This window comes from Pagrus major, chromosome 7, assembly GCF_040436345.1.
Source record: "Pagrus major chromosome 7, Pma_NU_1.0".
Lineage (NCBI taxonomy): Eukaryota > Metazoa > Chordata > Actinopteri > Spariformes > Sparidae > Pagrus > Pagrus major.
In genome coordinates, this window is record NC_133221.1 from 25,781,984 (window position 1) to 25,799,932 (window position 17,949).

Consider the following 17,949-nt stretch of genomic DNA (forward strand, 5'->3'; position numbering starts at 1 on the left):
ATTGTTTTTCAGTGGTAACACAACATGAAAACCAGTGACAGCGTTGTCAATGCTATAACACAGAAGAAAAAAATACAAGCAGCCGATTCCCTCCGTTTTCCATAAAAGCCACAAGCATATCGCTCTGTTGCTCTGTGGTCCTCTAGTGGGTAACATTATAACATTTAGCTACTTCACTTTGTGTGATGGCAAAATGTTAAGCCTTTACACATGTACGCAGCATATTCAGACTGTGCCTGCCTGTTCTTGAACAAATTCTTTCCGCTTAATGAAAACTGTATTTTGGGCTAATTTTATCCTGAAGCTTTCACTAAGCCTTTCTCCTTCTATCAACACCCTTTTGAAATTTGATGCTGAAAGGCTCTGCGGAAAACATGCCTGCTTTAACATCTGCCGAAAAGGGTAGCATCAATGAAACACTTAACCTACAATTAAGAGTACTTAGTGACTTCACACGTCTCTTGGCATGTGTAGACTAAATTTACTGAAGAAATGGTCAGCCCGAGGATATAGTAAAATCTGTCATTAACAGGGTAATTTAAGTGAGAAAACGGAGAAGGAAATTACATACAACAGATCTAGAGCCTAAAACAAGTATTCAACTTTTTAAACAATGTTTCTGTATAGCTAAACATTTTTTAAATGATATAGAGTATTCAAGAGTTCAGTTTTCATAGTGTAACAAGTGGAAGTGCAATGAGTTCAGACAGTAGCCTTTGTTTGTTTCCTAAGCTCTTCCAGGCAGAGGCATATGACTGACTACTGCCCAGAAACCTTCAACACCTGAAAAAAGAGAGGAGAAACGTGGGCAGAACTTCTGTGGAATGAGTGAAAGTAAGATGAGGGGAGAGGCAAGGGGAGGAGGGATGGGGAGAGGTCCTCCACCCTGAAGGTTGGAGAGGGTCAGCACGGTGAGTGGTGCGCACCGGGAGAGAGGGGGAGGACCCACATGCACACAAAATATATTTAAGATGTTCAGGCAGAGGAGGGCTTCACAGAGGACATAAGACAGAGCCTGGGTGAGCCTTTGGTCAAACAGCAGCTCCAACTCAACTGGTCTTCTTGATAATTCCAGCAAAGACCTTTGACAGGGACTGACTGCTTTTGAAAGCAATCAAAAACTCTTAGTGAAACTTAGATCTTTTAAAAAAATCTAGAACCTTAATATAGAAAATGGCAAAGTTAAATTTGAGCATAGTGGCTTTGGTGGTCACAGTGCTGCTTTTGGCAGAGACATGGGCCCAGAATCCAAGGAAGAGAATGGCACCTCCAAAGCCTCCCAAGGCTCAGTGCTGCGATGAGGTGCGCTCCCTCAAGGTTCAGGTGGCCAATCTGACCAGCATCCTCGAGGAGCTGAGTCGCAAGCAGGAGACAGACTTGATGAGTGTCGTGAGGCAAATAATGGAGCTGGACAAGCAGAACCGGCAGCAAGAAGCCCGGGTGACGGAGGCAGAGAGCAAGTACTCAGAGATCAACAACCGTGTGGAGATCATGCAGCTACAGACTCTACAGTCTGCTACTCAGACTTCAACAGGTGAGCATCATCACTCTGGAGCACCAATAGTGTAGAAAATTAAATGACATACTGGCCTAAGTTTTGTGTGCTGCTGGCTGGGTCATAATGTAAAATAAGTAAGTTTTAGCTTCACAAGTTCTTTGGCTGAATTTCATTCATGTGTATTAAATTTAAAAACTAAAATGGTCCTGGAGAGAGTTCGTTAAGTGTTCACACATGGTAAAACTCATCCGTCAGTGACTCAGTGCATATCTGAGCTACGTGCCTCTTCTCTCTCCAACCTGTTGAGTAGTTGCTGTCAAATTCACACTCCTGGTGTTAAAATTATTTCCACACATGGATTTAGATTTTTTGTCTAACTGTGCTTAAACTATACCATTTGTCTACAACCCTTTGTAGCCTGTAGCCTGTGTTGAATGAAAAACAGCTGTTAAAATTTTGTTAAGAGTAGTTTGAAAACATTACAAGGGCACCTTTTCATTTGGAAGATTACTTATTTTTGAACTGATAAGATAGACTCTAATAAGTAGCAAGTTGAGGAAACCATAAGCTGTCATTTCACAGGAATGTAAGTACCTACATTTCCCAAAACAGTCCTCAAATAGGCCAACTACGCACACACGACATTTTAGCTGTGAGAAACTATAATAAGTCCCGTCTATTACTTCAAGGGCCTCAGACAACTGCTATGAATTGGTCGTGGGGATAGATTACAGTGCACACATTTATTGGACTTGCCCAACAGCAGTCAAAAACATTAATTTGGAACTGTAGAGTCCCATCTGCAGGGCTGTCAATAATGAGCCCCATCAAAGCCAAATCATCGCCAACATTCATCTGAACTTTAACACACCACTAATCAGCACTGGCTGCTGTGGAGAGGTTAACCAGGCATGACGTAGTTTATTATTTCAATACCTTAACTGTGTGGTCTAACAGGGCCACATTTATGTCACTGGCAAAGGGAACACAGAGGCCTTTTTAGAACTTGAGTAAATTAGAGACAGGAGAGCAGAACAGGAAGGGATGCAAAGATTAGAAGAAGTGTAAGGTTTCCACTTCTTCTTCTTTTACAGACATTTAGACTTAGAAGTATTGGGCTCATTGCTCCATAGTGATCTCATAGCCCTATTAATGGCATCACCATACAGTCAAAGAATTGTACTATGCAAAAATCCAAGCCATGCAATGCACATTCCCCTCTGTTTTGATCTATTTTGCTATTGGTGGGGTTAAAGGTCACTTTTTCATCTGTCCAATCACTCCATATATCCATAAAGCTGTTGAATTTATGACATTCACATTTTTCAAAAACCGCTCATGAAGCAGCATATGGTTTTGGCATAACTGAAGAGATTCTTTTCTTTTCTTTTCCAGATGCCATATACGACTGTTCATCCCTCTACAGCAAGAACTACAGGATCTCTGGCGAGTACAAACTGCCCAAAGATGACTTTCTGGGTACACCTGAGCTGAATGTAAGTTTTACTTGAGTCTTGTGTGTTGCATGTCTTCTTCGTGTACTTTTTGGTGAAGCATGACGATTTCTTCCTCTTCCTCTGAATTCTATTACATTTTGGTGAATACTTTCAGGTTTTCTGCGATATGGAAACAAATGGAGGTGGTTGGACTCTGATCCAGAGGCGTAAGGTCGGCCTGACGTCATTCAACCGTGACTGGAAGCAGTACAAGAATGGATTCGGATCCATCCGCGGAGACTTCTGGCTGGGAAATGAGCACATCTTCCGTTTAACAAGGCAGCCCAGTATGCTCAGGATTGAGATGGAGGTATGTGTTGGAAAATACTGCTCTCACTAAAGCTCTAACAAGCAAGAATATGTAAACCACACATAAACTGTGTCATAGCCAAAGGTAAAAGGAAATACACACAGAGCCCTTTATTCCTTCTGGTACTGTAAAATTAATAATAAATCAAACTAAATTCTGCAGACGACCATAAGAGCCAGTATGCTTCAGGTTCTATAGTTGGCCCCCTCTTAATCATGTTATATGTGTTTTTCAATGCAGGACTGGGAAGGACAGACACGCTATGCTGAGTATGGCTTTTTCACTGTGGGTAATGAGCTCAACAGCTACAAGCTTTTCCTCGCCAACTACAGTGGGAATGCTGGAGACTCCCTGCGCTACCACAACAACACCAACTTCAGCACCATCGACAAGGACAATGACAAATGTGTGGATGACTGTGCTGCACGTCGCAGAGGTAAATTATGAGAGCAAATCTCTCAGAACAATCTATGCAGTCATTTACAGTCAGCATTACAACCACATATTTCCATCCATTAACACCAAGTGTAATTCTTATCCCTCACATTTTTCCAGGTGGTTACTGGTACAACTGCTGCACTGACTCAAACTTGAATGGTGTTTTCTACCGCTACGGTGAGCACACGAAGAACTCAGATGGGATCACTTGGTATGGCTGGCACGGATCCAACTACTCCCTCAAGAAAGTGGAAATGAAGGTCCGGCCAGTGGGTTTTCAACCATAAGTGCTTAGGCTGCGTGTCCTGGATCAAGACCATACGCATGAATGCTGAGAGATCTCACTAATACCTGTTCAACTGAATTGTGGCTTTTCCTGGACTGCGAAAGGAATGAAAATGTTGTTTGTGATGGTCTGGTCGATTTTAAGTCAGATGAATGTGTAATGTTTTGCCGTGTTTGATTGTAAATTGTAGTATTTTGTGTATTTATCAGTAAGATATTTTTTTAAAAGCTTCGATAGATGCTCTTTTACCACTGTCCCGTATGGGTTACTGCATTTTCACTAATTCTCTTATTTGTTTTGAACGCACTAGGATATATTTTTTAGTTAACACAAGCAATTTATGGTCAGTAGCAAGAATCAGTCCAGACTGGTCTGGTTCATGTAGAAATAATCACGGACTGGTAGGAACTAATTAAAAAGGATTTTTGAGATTTGCTGGAATGGGACCAACCACCACCACGGTATCTCCTATGAATTACACTGCATTTTATTGTAAAACCCTAAGAATTGATTATGGAAATGTTTAATTTGTAATATGTGTACAGCTCTGTAATTATGTTGTTTTATGTGATAGAAAATAAACATTATTTTTTAAAAGAAATAAGTTGCAATACATCTCATCTCTAAATAGCATAGTTGAGACAAATGTTACAAATGCGACAAACTCGGTCTCAAAGCAAATCGAAGTCTTGTGTCCATTCATGTCCAATAATGGCAACACATTTGCCTTGAGCCACCGACCTCTGACTCTTGGGTCATCTCCTGACATTCTGACCAAAGGTCCCAGGGCACCTACGCCAAACGCAGGAATGAAGACCACACACACATTCTGCCATCAAGTTAAATGCCTCCAGGTTTACTGCCATGAAGAACAATGATGCCATTTTGCTACGCTTTGAACACAACAAAGAATTCCTTCGAGCATTCAAATACCTAAAGACAGGGAGCACTGCCTATACAAGCTCAATGGAAGGGGAAGGCTCAGTCAGATTCTCTTCCTTTTATGAGGTGACATATTTAGTCAGGGTAAACATCTAATTAAAGCTGGACATTTATCCCCTCCCTTCAGAGGGGAATAGAGGCCACTTAAAAAAGACCTTTGGATGGTGACATATGACCTGGTCTTTCTATTCTAAGGTTTAAACGTGTTCAACCTCGTCCCCAACAACAAAAGGAGACCTTGAACAGCAAAGGACGGTGTCAGTGAAGCTACAAGAGTCAGTTACTATTGAAGTAAAGCTTTATGTCTCCATAGAGGTAACAACACAGCTCTACTGACAGGCATGGTCATTTAAAAAAACAAATTAATGCAGATGGAATTTATAGTTTTGTTTTTTTCAGGAGAATGAAACTTTTGTGAATAGGGCTTCCAAAAGTCAGAGTTATTATCTGATGATCTGGTGAAAGCGACTTGAGCACTCGGCTCCTTCAGCAGATATTAAAGCCAAAGAATCAGAAACTATGGTGTGGAAAAATGGATTGCATCGTATCATCTAAAAGGGTATTCAAATATTATAAAAGGCTTATTTCGGCCTTAGCAAAAACGTATTTATTGTGTGTATTTATAAATTGGTCCTTTTGGTTTCTGTATTTTACATTCACCTAATTTTCAACTGGGGTGCAGATTTTATGTAAAACAATAATCCTATGCATCCTGACTTTGAGCTATAGTAAACTGTAATGCAATCTACTATAATAGCTCTCCAATAAATGCTTTTGGACATTGTGATGTTGTTGAAGTTAACTGCATTACAGGCCATTGTTTTCCTGCTCTTTATAACTATATAAACATTTATAAGGTGTGATACTCGTGAATTTAAGAGGTGCTGTTTCTGTTATTTTTCAGATGTAACCCCAATGCTGATGTGGTCACAACAAAAGAACAACATCCCAAATTTCACAAATAAGTACAATGCAGGGATACTAGGGTTTCATTAAATTGGGTTCCTGCAATTGCAAAGGGTAAGGATTAGCTCATTTGAGCAGCTGAGAGGTAAAATTAAAGAATGCACATAGCCACTCTGGCAAGCTAGCAAAAGATGAGATTTTGCTTAACAGTTTGCAGCCCTCTGTACATCTGAACATATTAAACTTCATTTAAAATTCCATTTCCAGGCACTTCCACGGTGCCCGGTAATATTATGGCTACACAGTTATTATTAACACATGGTCCAGATACAATAATACCTGACTCCAGTCGATAAAGTGATGATGGAACCACCAAATTCACATTCACTCTGTAAATGAAGGAGCACTTTATATTTATGGAACTTTATAAGACCGATCAGACAGCTTTCAGCCCCATTAATACATTCGACCAGTTATTATTGAATTCAGCTAAATTGAAAAAGACAGAAACAAATTACGAACCCAAGTCTATTTAACGACGACACATGATGTACCAATAACATCATTGGCCATGCTCAATTAACAGTGTTCCTCTGTTGTTGGGTATAAAAGGGAAAATATGACCAATTTCCTGGCTCTTTCCAAAGCTAAAAGAATACAGTCAGACCACAAACTAATTCTTTTTGACTTTCTTAAAATCCTTCACACATTTTTCATACCAGGCACAACTCATAAAAGTTGTACTATTTTGTGCATGACACTTTTTCAGATTTAATACTCTGATTTCAACTAAAGATCCATATGTGAGAATAGGAAGAACAATTTCTGAAATAATCGCAAGCCAATCTACAAACACCACGACTCATCAGGTACTAAAAAAGTAGTGACGATGCCTCCTCGTCATCAAAAACTGTGCATCAGGTATGATGGCTTTTTTTTTTTTTTAAATACAGCAACTCAGTACTGTAGAGCCAGGTTCACCTAGTGCTTTTTGCACACCAGCCTCTGGATCTTTTATGGGAAATCCTGGAGAGGTGAGAACCAGATGGGGATATTGAAAACACCACAGTGCCGGCTCCCATCATTCATCATCATCAAGGCTCCCGAGAAATTGAAAACAGGCCCCTGAGAAACACAAGTCCAGACACTCATAGATGAAAAGGAGGCAAGCGTCCAATTAGATGCCTGGAAAACAGATTTCTACATGCCATGCCAAAGGCACAGAAATAAAGGAGGATGAAAAGAGGGGATGGAAAAGATGACAGAAGATATCAAAGGGTTATAGGACAGGGGGAGATGTGTAATGTGATTTCTTTATGTATTTATTAGATAAAAAATTGACTTTGAGAGAATAGCTTAATGTTTGTCTGTAAGCAATAACTTCTAATGCAATAACTGTGAATCACTGAAGCACCTGTCAAACCAAGTTTTTATGACGAGGGTGAATCTACACCAGCAGGAAGGGAAAGAAAAGAAATATGCAATTGCTCACTTCCCCCTGACACTGACAATGTTACGATCTCAAAGTTATCACAACATCATTTGCCATAAGCAAGAACAAACTTTCAAGAACGTTTGACTACCCTATTACAACTTCATTAAAAAGAAAGGTTTAACTGTTCCTTGGACCAAAGGAGAATTTACACAACCAGACAATAAGATGGTCATTTCTTATTTGCCCTGTTCATGTATAGAAAAAGTGTGCTTGCAGTTTTCTGTCAAATGCTGTGATGAAGACTTCTCACCATTTACACAGGCAGCAGTTGTTTCTCATTTTGGAAAGATAGGTTTGTTTTCTGAGGTTTTCAGGACTCCTACCTGATAAGAGACTCCAGGATGAGAGGAGAAGGGCCTTTCTGAAACTCCAGCTCTTTGTAATGCAGAGCTTTGGCGTAGGCACGACATTTGGCAGCTCTCTCTCCAAGCAGCACAATGCCGTTATCATCTCTGAGGGGCAGAGGGCCCTGGAAAAGGAAACACATTGTATGAAAACAACCACAGTTATTTTCTAAACCAAATGAAACTGGAATGAACAGTTGTCTGGGACTTTTACCGTCCTCTATCGGCAATAACTCAGGTTTGCACCATCAGTACAACCTATTACTCAGCTAAAATCTCACTGGTTGTATTATTTTTCAAGGAAATATTAAAACACAGCAAAACACAGTAGACAAACTAATAGCCTGTCACCTATTTATTCATTGGGATTGTAACACTGATGGAAATGCATGTCAGTTTTTACAGTAATGTGTCTGAAGTCATCTCGTGAGGACACATACAACTCAGTGTATTTAAAGTAAACTACAACTCAATTACTGTAAATGACTGGGATAAGGTCTTTTAATGTAGCATTTAAATGATTTATATTAATGCACCTTTGTAATTGACTTAATGTGCAAAGTCTAGCAGCCTGCAGAAAACATCTTATGTCCTTCTTTCCACTGGCTCAGAAAAGGACATTTTATATGTGCTCATACTACAACCTCACAGCAGGGGCAACCCATGAAGAAATGCTATATTATGACCCAACCATGACGCTCTCTGCCCTCAACGTAACAGTATCGCCACTAATTAGCTCAAGATGTGCATTTAAACAGTAGACTAGAGAGAAAGTACCACCTCAAAAGGCTTCAACCTTTGAGTAATCTTGTTACAGTTTCAGTAACACCTGTGTAACAAAGACTTGCTGTTGTTTTAGGTGTTATCTCTTAGGTTCCTGCTCTTGTTTTTTTATCATAATGATGTTTTATTGTACTTATGATTATCTGTTGAGAGGTATAACTTTCTGCATTTTGCGCCAACTTCAAACTTACAACAAAACATCTGTTTAAACAACCAAACATGGCACAGTATGATGCAAGTATCCCACCTGTAGTGAGTGCAACTGGGGGAATTGGAAGGTTTCTCTTGTTTTAGCATTGATAAATGTACTGAGTACCTTTGTGTAGTCCTAAACTCTGTTTTTTGTCCAGTTCACCATTTGACTTTTCTAGCAGATGCTTGAGCAACTTAGTCTGAAGATACATTGATAACGAAGGAAGACATCAAATTAACTGAGCCCTGTGAACAATCATCGTTGTTTCCACAAAGACAACTTTAAAACAGATGAGGTCTGAGTGCTGCTGCTTTGCCAGCTGGAGACGCATGTAAGTACAGCCTATTCTCAAATGGTATTTCAGCAGCATGTAGTGGATTTAATGTCATGCACATCCAACGGGCATGTACTTTTTGTTCCACAAAGGAGTTGGACAGTAAGAATAAAAAGCTCAAAAACAGACAAGTTGTAGTCATTGGTAGTAATAAATAACAGCTAAACCTTGTAGAATTATGATGGACTGTTTTACATTATATTCTTAGAGCCAGGAAAAGATTTATTCATCATGCCTTTAAAATGCACGAACTAATACAAAACATTAAATTGAGAACATGCAATTTAAGATATGGACCTGCCAGTACCCAAATAAAACATGACATATGCAATCCTTCAGTTCATTGTATCATATTAAGTCTGAGCTTTAGCTGCTACAGTTCAATGCCAACCTTGTCACTGTGCTCCATGAACTCTGCCAGGTTGAGCAGCGTCTGTGTGACCTCAGCAATGTCCTGGGAGGTGAGCGCTAACTCAATGCTGCGGATGAGCTCATCCTGCTGGTCCTCACTCAGCTCAGACCAACAAGACAGGAAGGCTGCATTGAACAGGTCCCTGTGGAGCACAGAAAAAGAATTTACACCTTAACTTAACACCTTAAAACGAAGAGTGTGACACAACAGGTAATTGATCCGTTGCAAGATTATGGGCAACATATGACCAGAGTGACCCCTAACTACAGCTAATTGTAGCTGCCCTTAACTAGTTAGCTCAGTTAGCCGTGCAGCTAGTGGTCTGGCCTGGGAGCTAGGGGACAAGGGCAGTGTTGGTGTTTACACCGCTCGCACAGGAGCTTTGGACCAGGACAGGGCTAGCTGGTTAGCATGCTAAGGACACAGACATGTCAAAACTGCTATTCATTCAGATTCTGTTGATAAATTTCGTTCATTTTTTTACTTTTTCCAACTAAGATTCTGACATATTGCCCCTTTAAATTCTGTGTTCATATGACGAATTATGTTCATTGTTTTAGCTGTAGTGGTCGATCATGGTTGAAGGGCATTAACAAACTGAGACAAGAAAGAAAGGGGGAGGGAGGAAGTGAGCTAGAGAGGTAGACATGACAGAAGTGGTTAACCTGGCGAGAGGGATGTAGGTCTGGGCCAGTGACCAGCACGACCGCAGGGCCGGGGAGGACGACTCCTTGAGCAGGACAACACTCAAGCGCCTCAGCCACTCCAGCCAGTCGTCTTTGGACACCTTCCTGGCAGCACCCCAAGCCTGCGAAGAGACAGATATCATCCATCACGGATGTTAGTGGGAACTACGTGGGAGCAGCACATTGTCTTCGGTCCCTGAGTTTCACTAGTAATGTGTGCGTGGGACGATCTGGCTGAGATACACAAATACAATTTTCACTTCTGGTCATCAATTGTTCCAAAGAATGGAACAGCATGTGTAATGATTCATTTACATAATTGTCACAGTACTCAAACCATTAAGTGATCCCTGCCTCCAGCATGGAAGCATCTGCATTCATTGTGTGTCTCGGCTTGTTTTTTCAGGTCTTTCCTTTAATTCATCACCTATCTGTTGGTCCGTATGTCACCACACATGTAAACTATGGGCTTGTACACAGGACTGTTCACTGTACACAATCACAATACCTGCAATCAACAACTATAACACTGAAACAAACACCGGACTTGTGTGTATCACCTTTTACAATAAAATTATAATTAAGTTAAATGTCAGTTATCCCTTCTGACCTTCTGAAGTGCTGTAGTGCTGACATGAAGCTTCTTCATAGGCCCCGCCTCCACCGGCCCGCTGACCAGAGCATCACCTTGGTTACCACGAAGCTGGCGATGTTGGAAGATTAGAGAGTCCTCTTCTTCCTCTGCCAGAGTATAGCCCTATTATGGCCACACACACACAGGCCACACACACACACACACACACACACACACACACACACACACACACACACAGAGGCCACACACACACACACATACACACAGCCCACACACAGACAAACTGTTGAATCAGGCCTCAGAGAAGTGCATTTCCTTCCTGAAGGGGCTAAGTGTTGATAAACAGAGCATGGTAATGACTTGCTCATGGTGCACTGTGATTGAAAAGTTTTGTTTATATACGATTATGTAATTTTTTTGTTTGACAATGTGCAGTTATTCTGTGTCATGAAGAATTATAATGTTTTGGGTCTCACTGGGCAAGAGGCAAGGAACAATGAACATACCCTCATTAATTCAGGAGACAACATGTGGAAATGTGCATAGTATGAATTGGTTTAAAGGTCCAGTGTGTAGGATTTAGTGGCATCTAGCTGTGAGGTGGCAGAGGGGAGCCAACAAATTACCCTTTGCCTCATCCTCCTCTACAGTGGCCACTAAAAAGACATCAAAGACCCTCTCTAGAACCAGTATTTGGTTTGTCCATTCCAGGAGACTGTAGAAATATGGCAGTGCAACATGGCCTCCTCCGTGGAAGAGGACCCATTCTGTATGTAGATATTAAGGCCCATTCTAAGGTAACGATGCACGAACGAATGTAACGATTTTTAATATGATTATGATTATACTTATTTAATATATGTTTAAGATAACCCAGATGTATTGGGGGGCTTACCTTTACAATGCGACATATAAGTACGTCATAACGCTGGTGGTTGATCCTGTGCTTCAGCATCACTTTGTTCACCATGGGGATGAAGATCTGGTACTGAAAATAACAGAGAAGGAGAGTAAATAAAAGGGTGTATGAGCGTTTTATGTGGTTTAGTCTTGCTACCTCTTTCCCCTCACCATAAGCCCAATAATTTAGTGTCCTGCACTTGTATCTTAACCACCATGGGTCTCAGATCAAAAGCTCCCCGTGCACGTTTGCTGCCAGACTTGGCTGCACGTGGCTCTGAGGTTCGGCCAGAAAACGATAGGAGGGTTTAGGGATAAGGGAGGGAAATGCTCAGGAGGAGAGGGAGGAGTAAATGTGACCTCATCCAATCTTATAAACATCACCCCCCGCCGCCAAATGGTCAATGACATCAGCAGTCTGGCAGGAAGTAATAAAGACTGGGGGGTTTACCGAAATGCTGTTCATGTGAAGCCAGCAGTAGGGAGGCTGGAAGTAGTCTTCTGGATAATAACTACATTTAAAGGGGGCCCTGGGGACAGTATTAGCTACCTTCTTGCCCAGCTGGAACACCAGCGAGGACAGGGTGTCCATAGAGGTGGAGCGCAGCTCAGGCGTGCTGTCAAGTGTCCGAACAATCGGGTGGATAATACGGGAAGCATAGTCGGTGAAGTCCAGGGACTCTGTCAGCCGGTCCAGTGTCTCCAAGGCAACCCTGAGCCACACAGAGGGAAAACAGATCAACACAACTTACTTAAGCATTGGGAGGACAGAGAGACATGGCCGGCTCCAAAGGTCTTTAAACTAGATGACATGTGAAAAAGGCTGAAGTATTCGCCAGATAGATTCCTCTATATCAAAGAAAGTGCTCATAACAATGTTGTATTGTAAAGAGTTCTACCAATGGAACAATTTAAATCAGATTTAGGAGGTAACACAACAAAATCAAATCATTAAAATCCAATGTGGAATCCAGTGGGAGTGCATTTTAACTTCTCACTTAATCCCAAACTATGACCACATGGGACAGCCATGTGTAGTACTGACTTGCGGGCCTGCAGGGGTACATCAGGGGCATCAAACAGCTTGACAATGGGAGGCAGCAGCAAGTGCAGGTAGTCGTCTAGGTTGGCACCAAACAGCTGGATGGCATTTAGCAGCTGCAAAGGAGAGCATCGGTGTTCAGTGGCACATACCGTAATACTCGACATGAGCAGTTCATTTTAATGAGCTTGTTATGGCTAAACGAAAAAAAAAGCCAGGCAGTGTTTTATTTCAGCTGCTGGCACACACACTAGCCTTCAAGGAAAATTCTGCGTCCCTATGAGTGAGTGAATTACTGAGTGTCTTATTTGTATGTCACTTCACTGCACAGAGACTATAAAATATCATACAAAGTGCAATTGAGCTACAAATATTGTACGTTTTAAGTACAAACTTAAAACGTACAACATGGGTAGGCCAGCAGCGATGTACTATATTATGAGAGGTGCACAATGTCACACTTAAGTCCTTGGTTTGATTTCCACTGCAGATCTTTAGTGTACAGCTTAGGTCTTTTGGTAAAAAAAAAAAAGTATGAAAATAAATAATACAAAATATAAACACACATATGGTCATATTGAAACAATTCACATTATAAGAGCTAGAAAATAACATGTGCTCGTATACATTCGGTTTTACATCAAGACCCATACCACTGTACAACTTGGGGCTGTCCCAAACCAAAGTTAACGATTGTGAGAGAAACATGGCGTTATCTGCCCAAAGCCGTGGTCTTATGATGGTTTCAAAATAAGAAAAACAAAGTTCTGCAATGTGACCGGTGCTATGACCCATACTGATACACTGGCTGACATGTAGATTTAATTACAGACCAAGATTCCTAAGGCAAAGACGGCGTCTGTTCAGTCCAATGAGAATTGTGCGTCTGGCACATACGCTGAAAAGTTTCTATCTTCCAGGTTTACATCCTGGTTATGCAGCCCACTGAATATGCACAGTAGTGTTTCTCATGCTGGGATCGTCCTCAGCGCCCACTCTGACATCACAGATTTTTAAACTGCTTATTTGGGCTTGAGGAAAGTTTTACAAATAAAGAACTTCCATGGATCAAAAATTCATAATAGAAATAATCATAATTATAGACTCAATCTCTGACCATAAATCCACTTGGAACAATTTAGATGTTGTATGGGTTTACATTTACATGTGTACTTTTTTATTATGATATGGAGGCCTGTTTTGTTTTGTAATACTATTACTATTATATTTTTATGTCTACTTGCTTGTTTATTGTCTTTGTTTGACAAATGTCATAAATAAAATGTTGACCGAAGAAGAGTCATAATTGACCATAATTGACAGTTTTACAGACATCTCTTTTATAATGGTGCTCTATGGGGAAATGCTTTCAGGGCCGAAGGGGAATTTTTCGCTCCAATACTGTGAGTGGCCACTGGGCAAAACTGGAAGCAAGGCTGAGTGGCATCACCATAGCCAGGTTCTAATAGTACATTCATGGGCCAACACTGACATTATAGCATGTGCCAATACTGTAAATACAGTATGTAGACATCACAGTTAAAAAAACCATTCCAGCACTATGCTAATGATTTTTTATCAACAACATAGTGAAGTTCGATTCAACTTGCAACCAAGACTGTTTTAGACCCAACTTAGAGTGTGACATGCATTTTACAGAAAGACTGCTGTTAACTTACATCGTGTAGAACCAAACTCATTCATTACATGAAATGATACAAATCTGGAGGTGCATGTCATGAGTGTATTATGCACTCATGACATTACAGGAAACTACATTAGCAGTGAAGCTCAGATGTTTCCAGTACAAAGGTTAATGGGATTCATAATCAGTGGATTCATTGTTACATTAGAGAGCACAGACACATCTATCACCCTTTAATCAATTTCTAATGAGTTGACACCCAAACTGAATGTGGCACAGGCACTTCATAGCTGTCGTGAAGCCATAGTCTGAATATAAAGCTCTAAATTCATAAGGGTGTCACTGCAGATGTAGGGCTCACTGGATGTAATGAGTGCAGCTTAAATAGAAAGTGTTAACATTAGCTGTGTGACTGTGTTTTGAGAGAGGTTTCTGTAGTACTAAGGTCTAATCATCACATCATGTTGTGTTGAGCATGTGTGACTAGTTTGCGTGGATAGATGGGGGTCCTGAAGTATGACGTAAGTAACAAACCCACCCCAGCCCCCCAACACGCACCATGACCACTTCCGCTCCTTCTCCTCACCTCCACCCCATGTCTAAATTGCGCCGGCGAGACAGCAGGAAGCCGAAGTGGCGTGTGTGCCTGTTGGGGGTGGTGGTGGTGGTGGTGCTGGACAGAACAGCTCCTTGAAATGATGGAAGTATGTTTTTCTTTTCTTCTCCTTTGGACTGGAGGGTAACTCGATTCCCGGTTCCCCTGTTTCATGACCTCCATCCTGTGCTAAAGATTAGAATCCAGACCCAGGCCTGAGTTATAGACTATCCAGACTGTGGGCTGCTGGGTTATCTAACACTGCAGACGCTGAGACAAAACAGCACCAGAGTCGAGAGCACTAGATGACCGAGCTTCTTATGATTCTGTCTTTGTGCTTTGTGCCCAAACCATGATTTAGGGTTTGAGGGAAAACTCGACAACTACTGGCAGCCGCTGCTGAAACAGGAGATTGTGTCAGCAACACGTCTATGCTGTCTTTGAACTGCTGTATTACAAGTGAATGGCTTAGACCCGAACGGTCTTGATGGATATCGACGGAAACCGCAAACAGAAAACAGAACCCCAATAAGTCAACTGTGGGCTGAGCTCCTGTACTTTCTGAGAGTGTGGAGTGATGGGAGTACATTTTAAACACGCACTCGTCTTGGCAATGCCAGCAGAATTAAGATATCTACTCAAATAACAACTTAAATCTGACATATGATTTTTTTCAATCTAATAAGCGTGTTTTCTTCACCAGAGTTATGACACACAGTGTGTCCCTTTTTCTCCATCCATTAGTAAAATGACTAAGAGAGCTGAGTGGTGACCTAAACAAAAAAAACAAAAAAACTTTTACATAACATACATGATACATTCTCACAGCCATTATTAATTATGGGCACTAAACTTTAATTCTTATTTATTACAGCTACCTACATTTCTATGTGAAGAAATATAGCACGTGTCATGTTTAGTTATCCCTGTTTTAGTAAAGACTCAACAAATCCCAACGACAAGTATAGTAATTGATATTCTTTCCTATTTATCTTCCCCTTAAACTGGGTTTGTCCTGCTCGGAGATGTTGTATGGCACAGTCAGGCAGACTGAAATCCTACTAAATTTACTCGGTGCTGTGGCAGAAAGCGGGGGGGAAGATAAATAATGTGGCTGGAGTTGTGAACAGAAACAGCTGAAGCTAGCATGGCCAGCGTGCTAACAGCAGCAGTCCACGAATCTGTTCCTTATACAGCAGTTTGTGATACATTTTACTGTCATTCACATCTGTCACTGTCCTGCGCTCACTGCAGCCAAACAGCACCCCACTACATCATTCTAACTCACTGAACCTTGGAGAGCTTCAATCAGTTCAATCAGATTCAACAACGCACAAAGCAATTCCACACTGAAATGAATGGGAAACGATTTTTGGTCTGACTGCAACATTAGGGTGGCCTGAAATGTTCAAATCTTCATTTGTTACATTTCTATTCAAGTTGAGTTTATGTTTAAAAAGATTATGTTTAAATTCAGTGTTTCTCACTAAAACACACTGTGTGTATCTTTGAGCCCAATATCTGTGCTGAATCCAGGTTTGTCCTCCTAATACATATTTTATTACCTGTATCGTTTACACCTATGCTTACTAAAGTCAAGGAGGAAGACTACTAGTTTCCTTGACTTTACAGATGCATGGCTACATAGTGCTAATAGCAGTCAAAAAATCCACAGGGTACCTTTCAATCTTAAGTTAGTTTTCAAACGTTTGCTTTTTTGTTAGTAGAGTGAAGGGATGATTGATCAGATAGATTGGATTATTACATGTAATTAAGATATTTCCTGCAAAGGATTAGGTTAAAACCTTTTTGCCATGATCCGACTGTGATTCATGGTGTTATTTATCTCTTCTACATCAACAGTTCTCAAACTTCATCCTCAGGATGTGCTGATGTGAACATGGTACCATTAGTGATCCATTCACTATTACTACTACTACTACTACTACTACTACTACTACTACTACTACTATTTGGGATTTCTCAATTGTTTACTACAAAGACTTCGTGGTCTACAAGGAAAGCTGTATACTAAAAATATGATCCACAAAACAGAGATAGAACTGTAAATATAAAACACCAGATTTGTAAACAGCAGAGAAATAAACTTGACAACACCCTGACACTCTCTGTCCTTATTCATAATGTAGATGCTTACACTACTTTAGGCTTTTTCAGAGTATTATTAAATGTATTTAGGACTGAATAATTGCCATCCATGTCAATTTGAGAGTGGCAGTTAAAAATAAGGTTTGAACTGAGGCCACCTGTTAAATTATGTAAAGGGAATTGTCAGTGACTGAACAAAATGGAAAATGTTGCACTGCTCGAGGACTTGGAACATGATGCAATATGCAGAGAGTGCATCATTAAAAATTACACATACTGAGGTCTCTCTGATGATGATGCTGCCTATGCACTGGGCCGCGGCAGGCAGTTTGGTCTGTTTTTATTGCAAGTATTTTCAAATGACTCAATTTCTTTCTAATTTCAGCTATTTTTCAGTGTTAACCTGGCAGCATTAACCTGTTTCCAAGCAGTATTTTTTATTTGTTAAGTCTCTGCTGAGGTTTCTGAAAGCACCTTTTTAAGCTGTTCCAGCTCTGTAACCGCAATTTCAATTCAAGCTTCACTGGATTCATTTCTGTTACCTCTCAATTTGTCAAATCTTTATTGGTTTTCATTTTCTCACTTCAATTTTTATGCTTATACTCCCTTTTCCTCCCTGTGGAATTTTGTTAGTTTTCCTACTGCAAAAACTTGATTTTAACACAACTTTTTAAAATGTTATCTCTTCTGCAACTCTGACAGGTCAAACCTCCATGTGTCAACATTAAAGGCTCAGTTAATTTTTGTGACTGTAAAAATTCCAGGTAACAATTGGAGGTTCAAATAAAAACAAAAGATTGTGTTTGTTGTCGTTCCTCATCTTATAATATATAAACAATATGTTTTATAGCTAAATCAATCTTTTAAAGAATTAGAAAACAATAAAAGCTTAGAAATAGTTGTATTATCTACAGTTTCTGCTAGTGTACTACAAGCATGG

The 17,949-nt window shown here is 40.5% G+C and overlaps 2 protein-coding genes across 2 annotated transcripts in view; one reads left to right on the forward strand and one right to left on the reverse strand.

Moving 5' to 3' along the window:
- The window catches only part of mtor (mechanistic target of rapamycin kinase), an 89,947-nt gene that overhangs the window by 51,197 nt on the left and 20,801 nt on the right, over nucleotides 1-17,949 (reverse strand). Inside the window, exons 22-28 of the mRNA XM_073469565.1 lie at nucleotides 12,664-12,776; nucleotides 12,169-12,331; nucleotides 11,614-11,706; nucleotides 10,734-10,880; nucleotides 10,103-10,245; nucleotides 9,417-9,579; nucleotides 7,695-7,840 (exon numbers count right to left, since the gene is read on the reverse strand). Of these exons, the coding sequence (XP_073325666.1) occupies nucleotides 7,695-7,840; nucleotides 9,417-9,579; nucleotides 10,103-10,245; nucleotides 10,734-10,880; nucleotides 11,614-11,706; nucleotides 12,169-12,331; nucleotides 12,664-12,776 (968 nt within the window). The remainder of the gene's footprint in view (nucleotides 1-7,694; nucleotides 7,841-9,416; nucleotides 9,580-10,102; nucleotides 10,246-10,733; nucleotides 10,881-11,613; nucleotides 11,707-12,168; nucleotides 12,332-12,663; nucleotides 12,777-17,949) is intronic.
- Nucleotides 1,174-4,029, forward strand: angptl7 (angiopoietin-like 7). Its single transcript, XM_073469447.1, has 5 exons — nucleotides 1,174-1,534; nucleotides 2,894-2,994; nucleotides 3,110-3,304; nucleotides 3,545-3,740; nucleotides 3,860-4,029. Exons 1-5 carry the CDS (start codon nucleotides 1,174-1,176, stop codon nucleotides 4,027-4,029), a joined length of 1,023 nt encoding a protein of 340 aa, XP_073325548.1.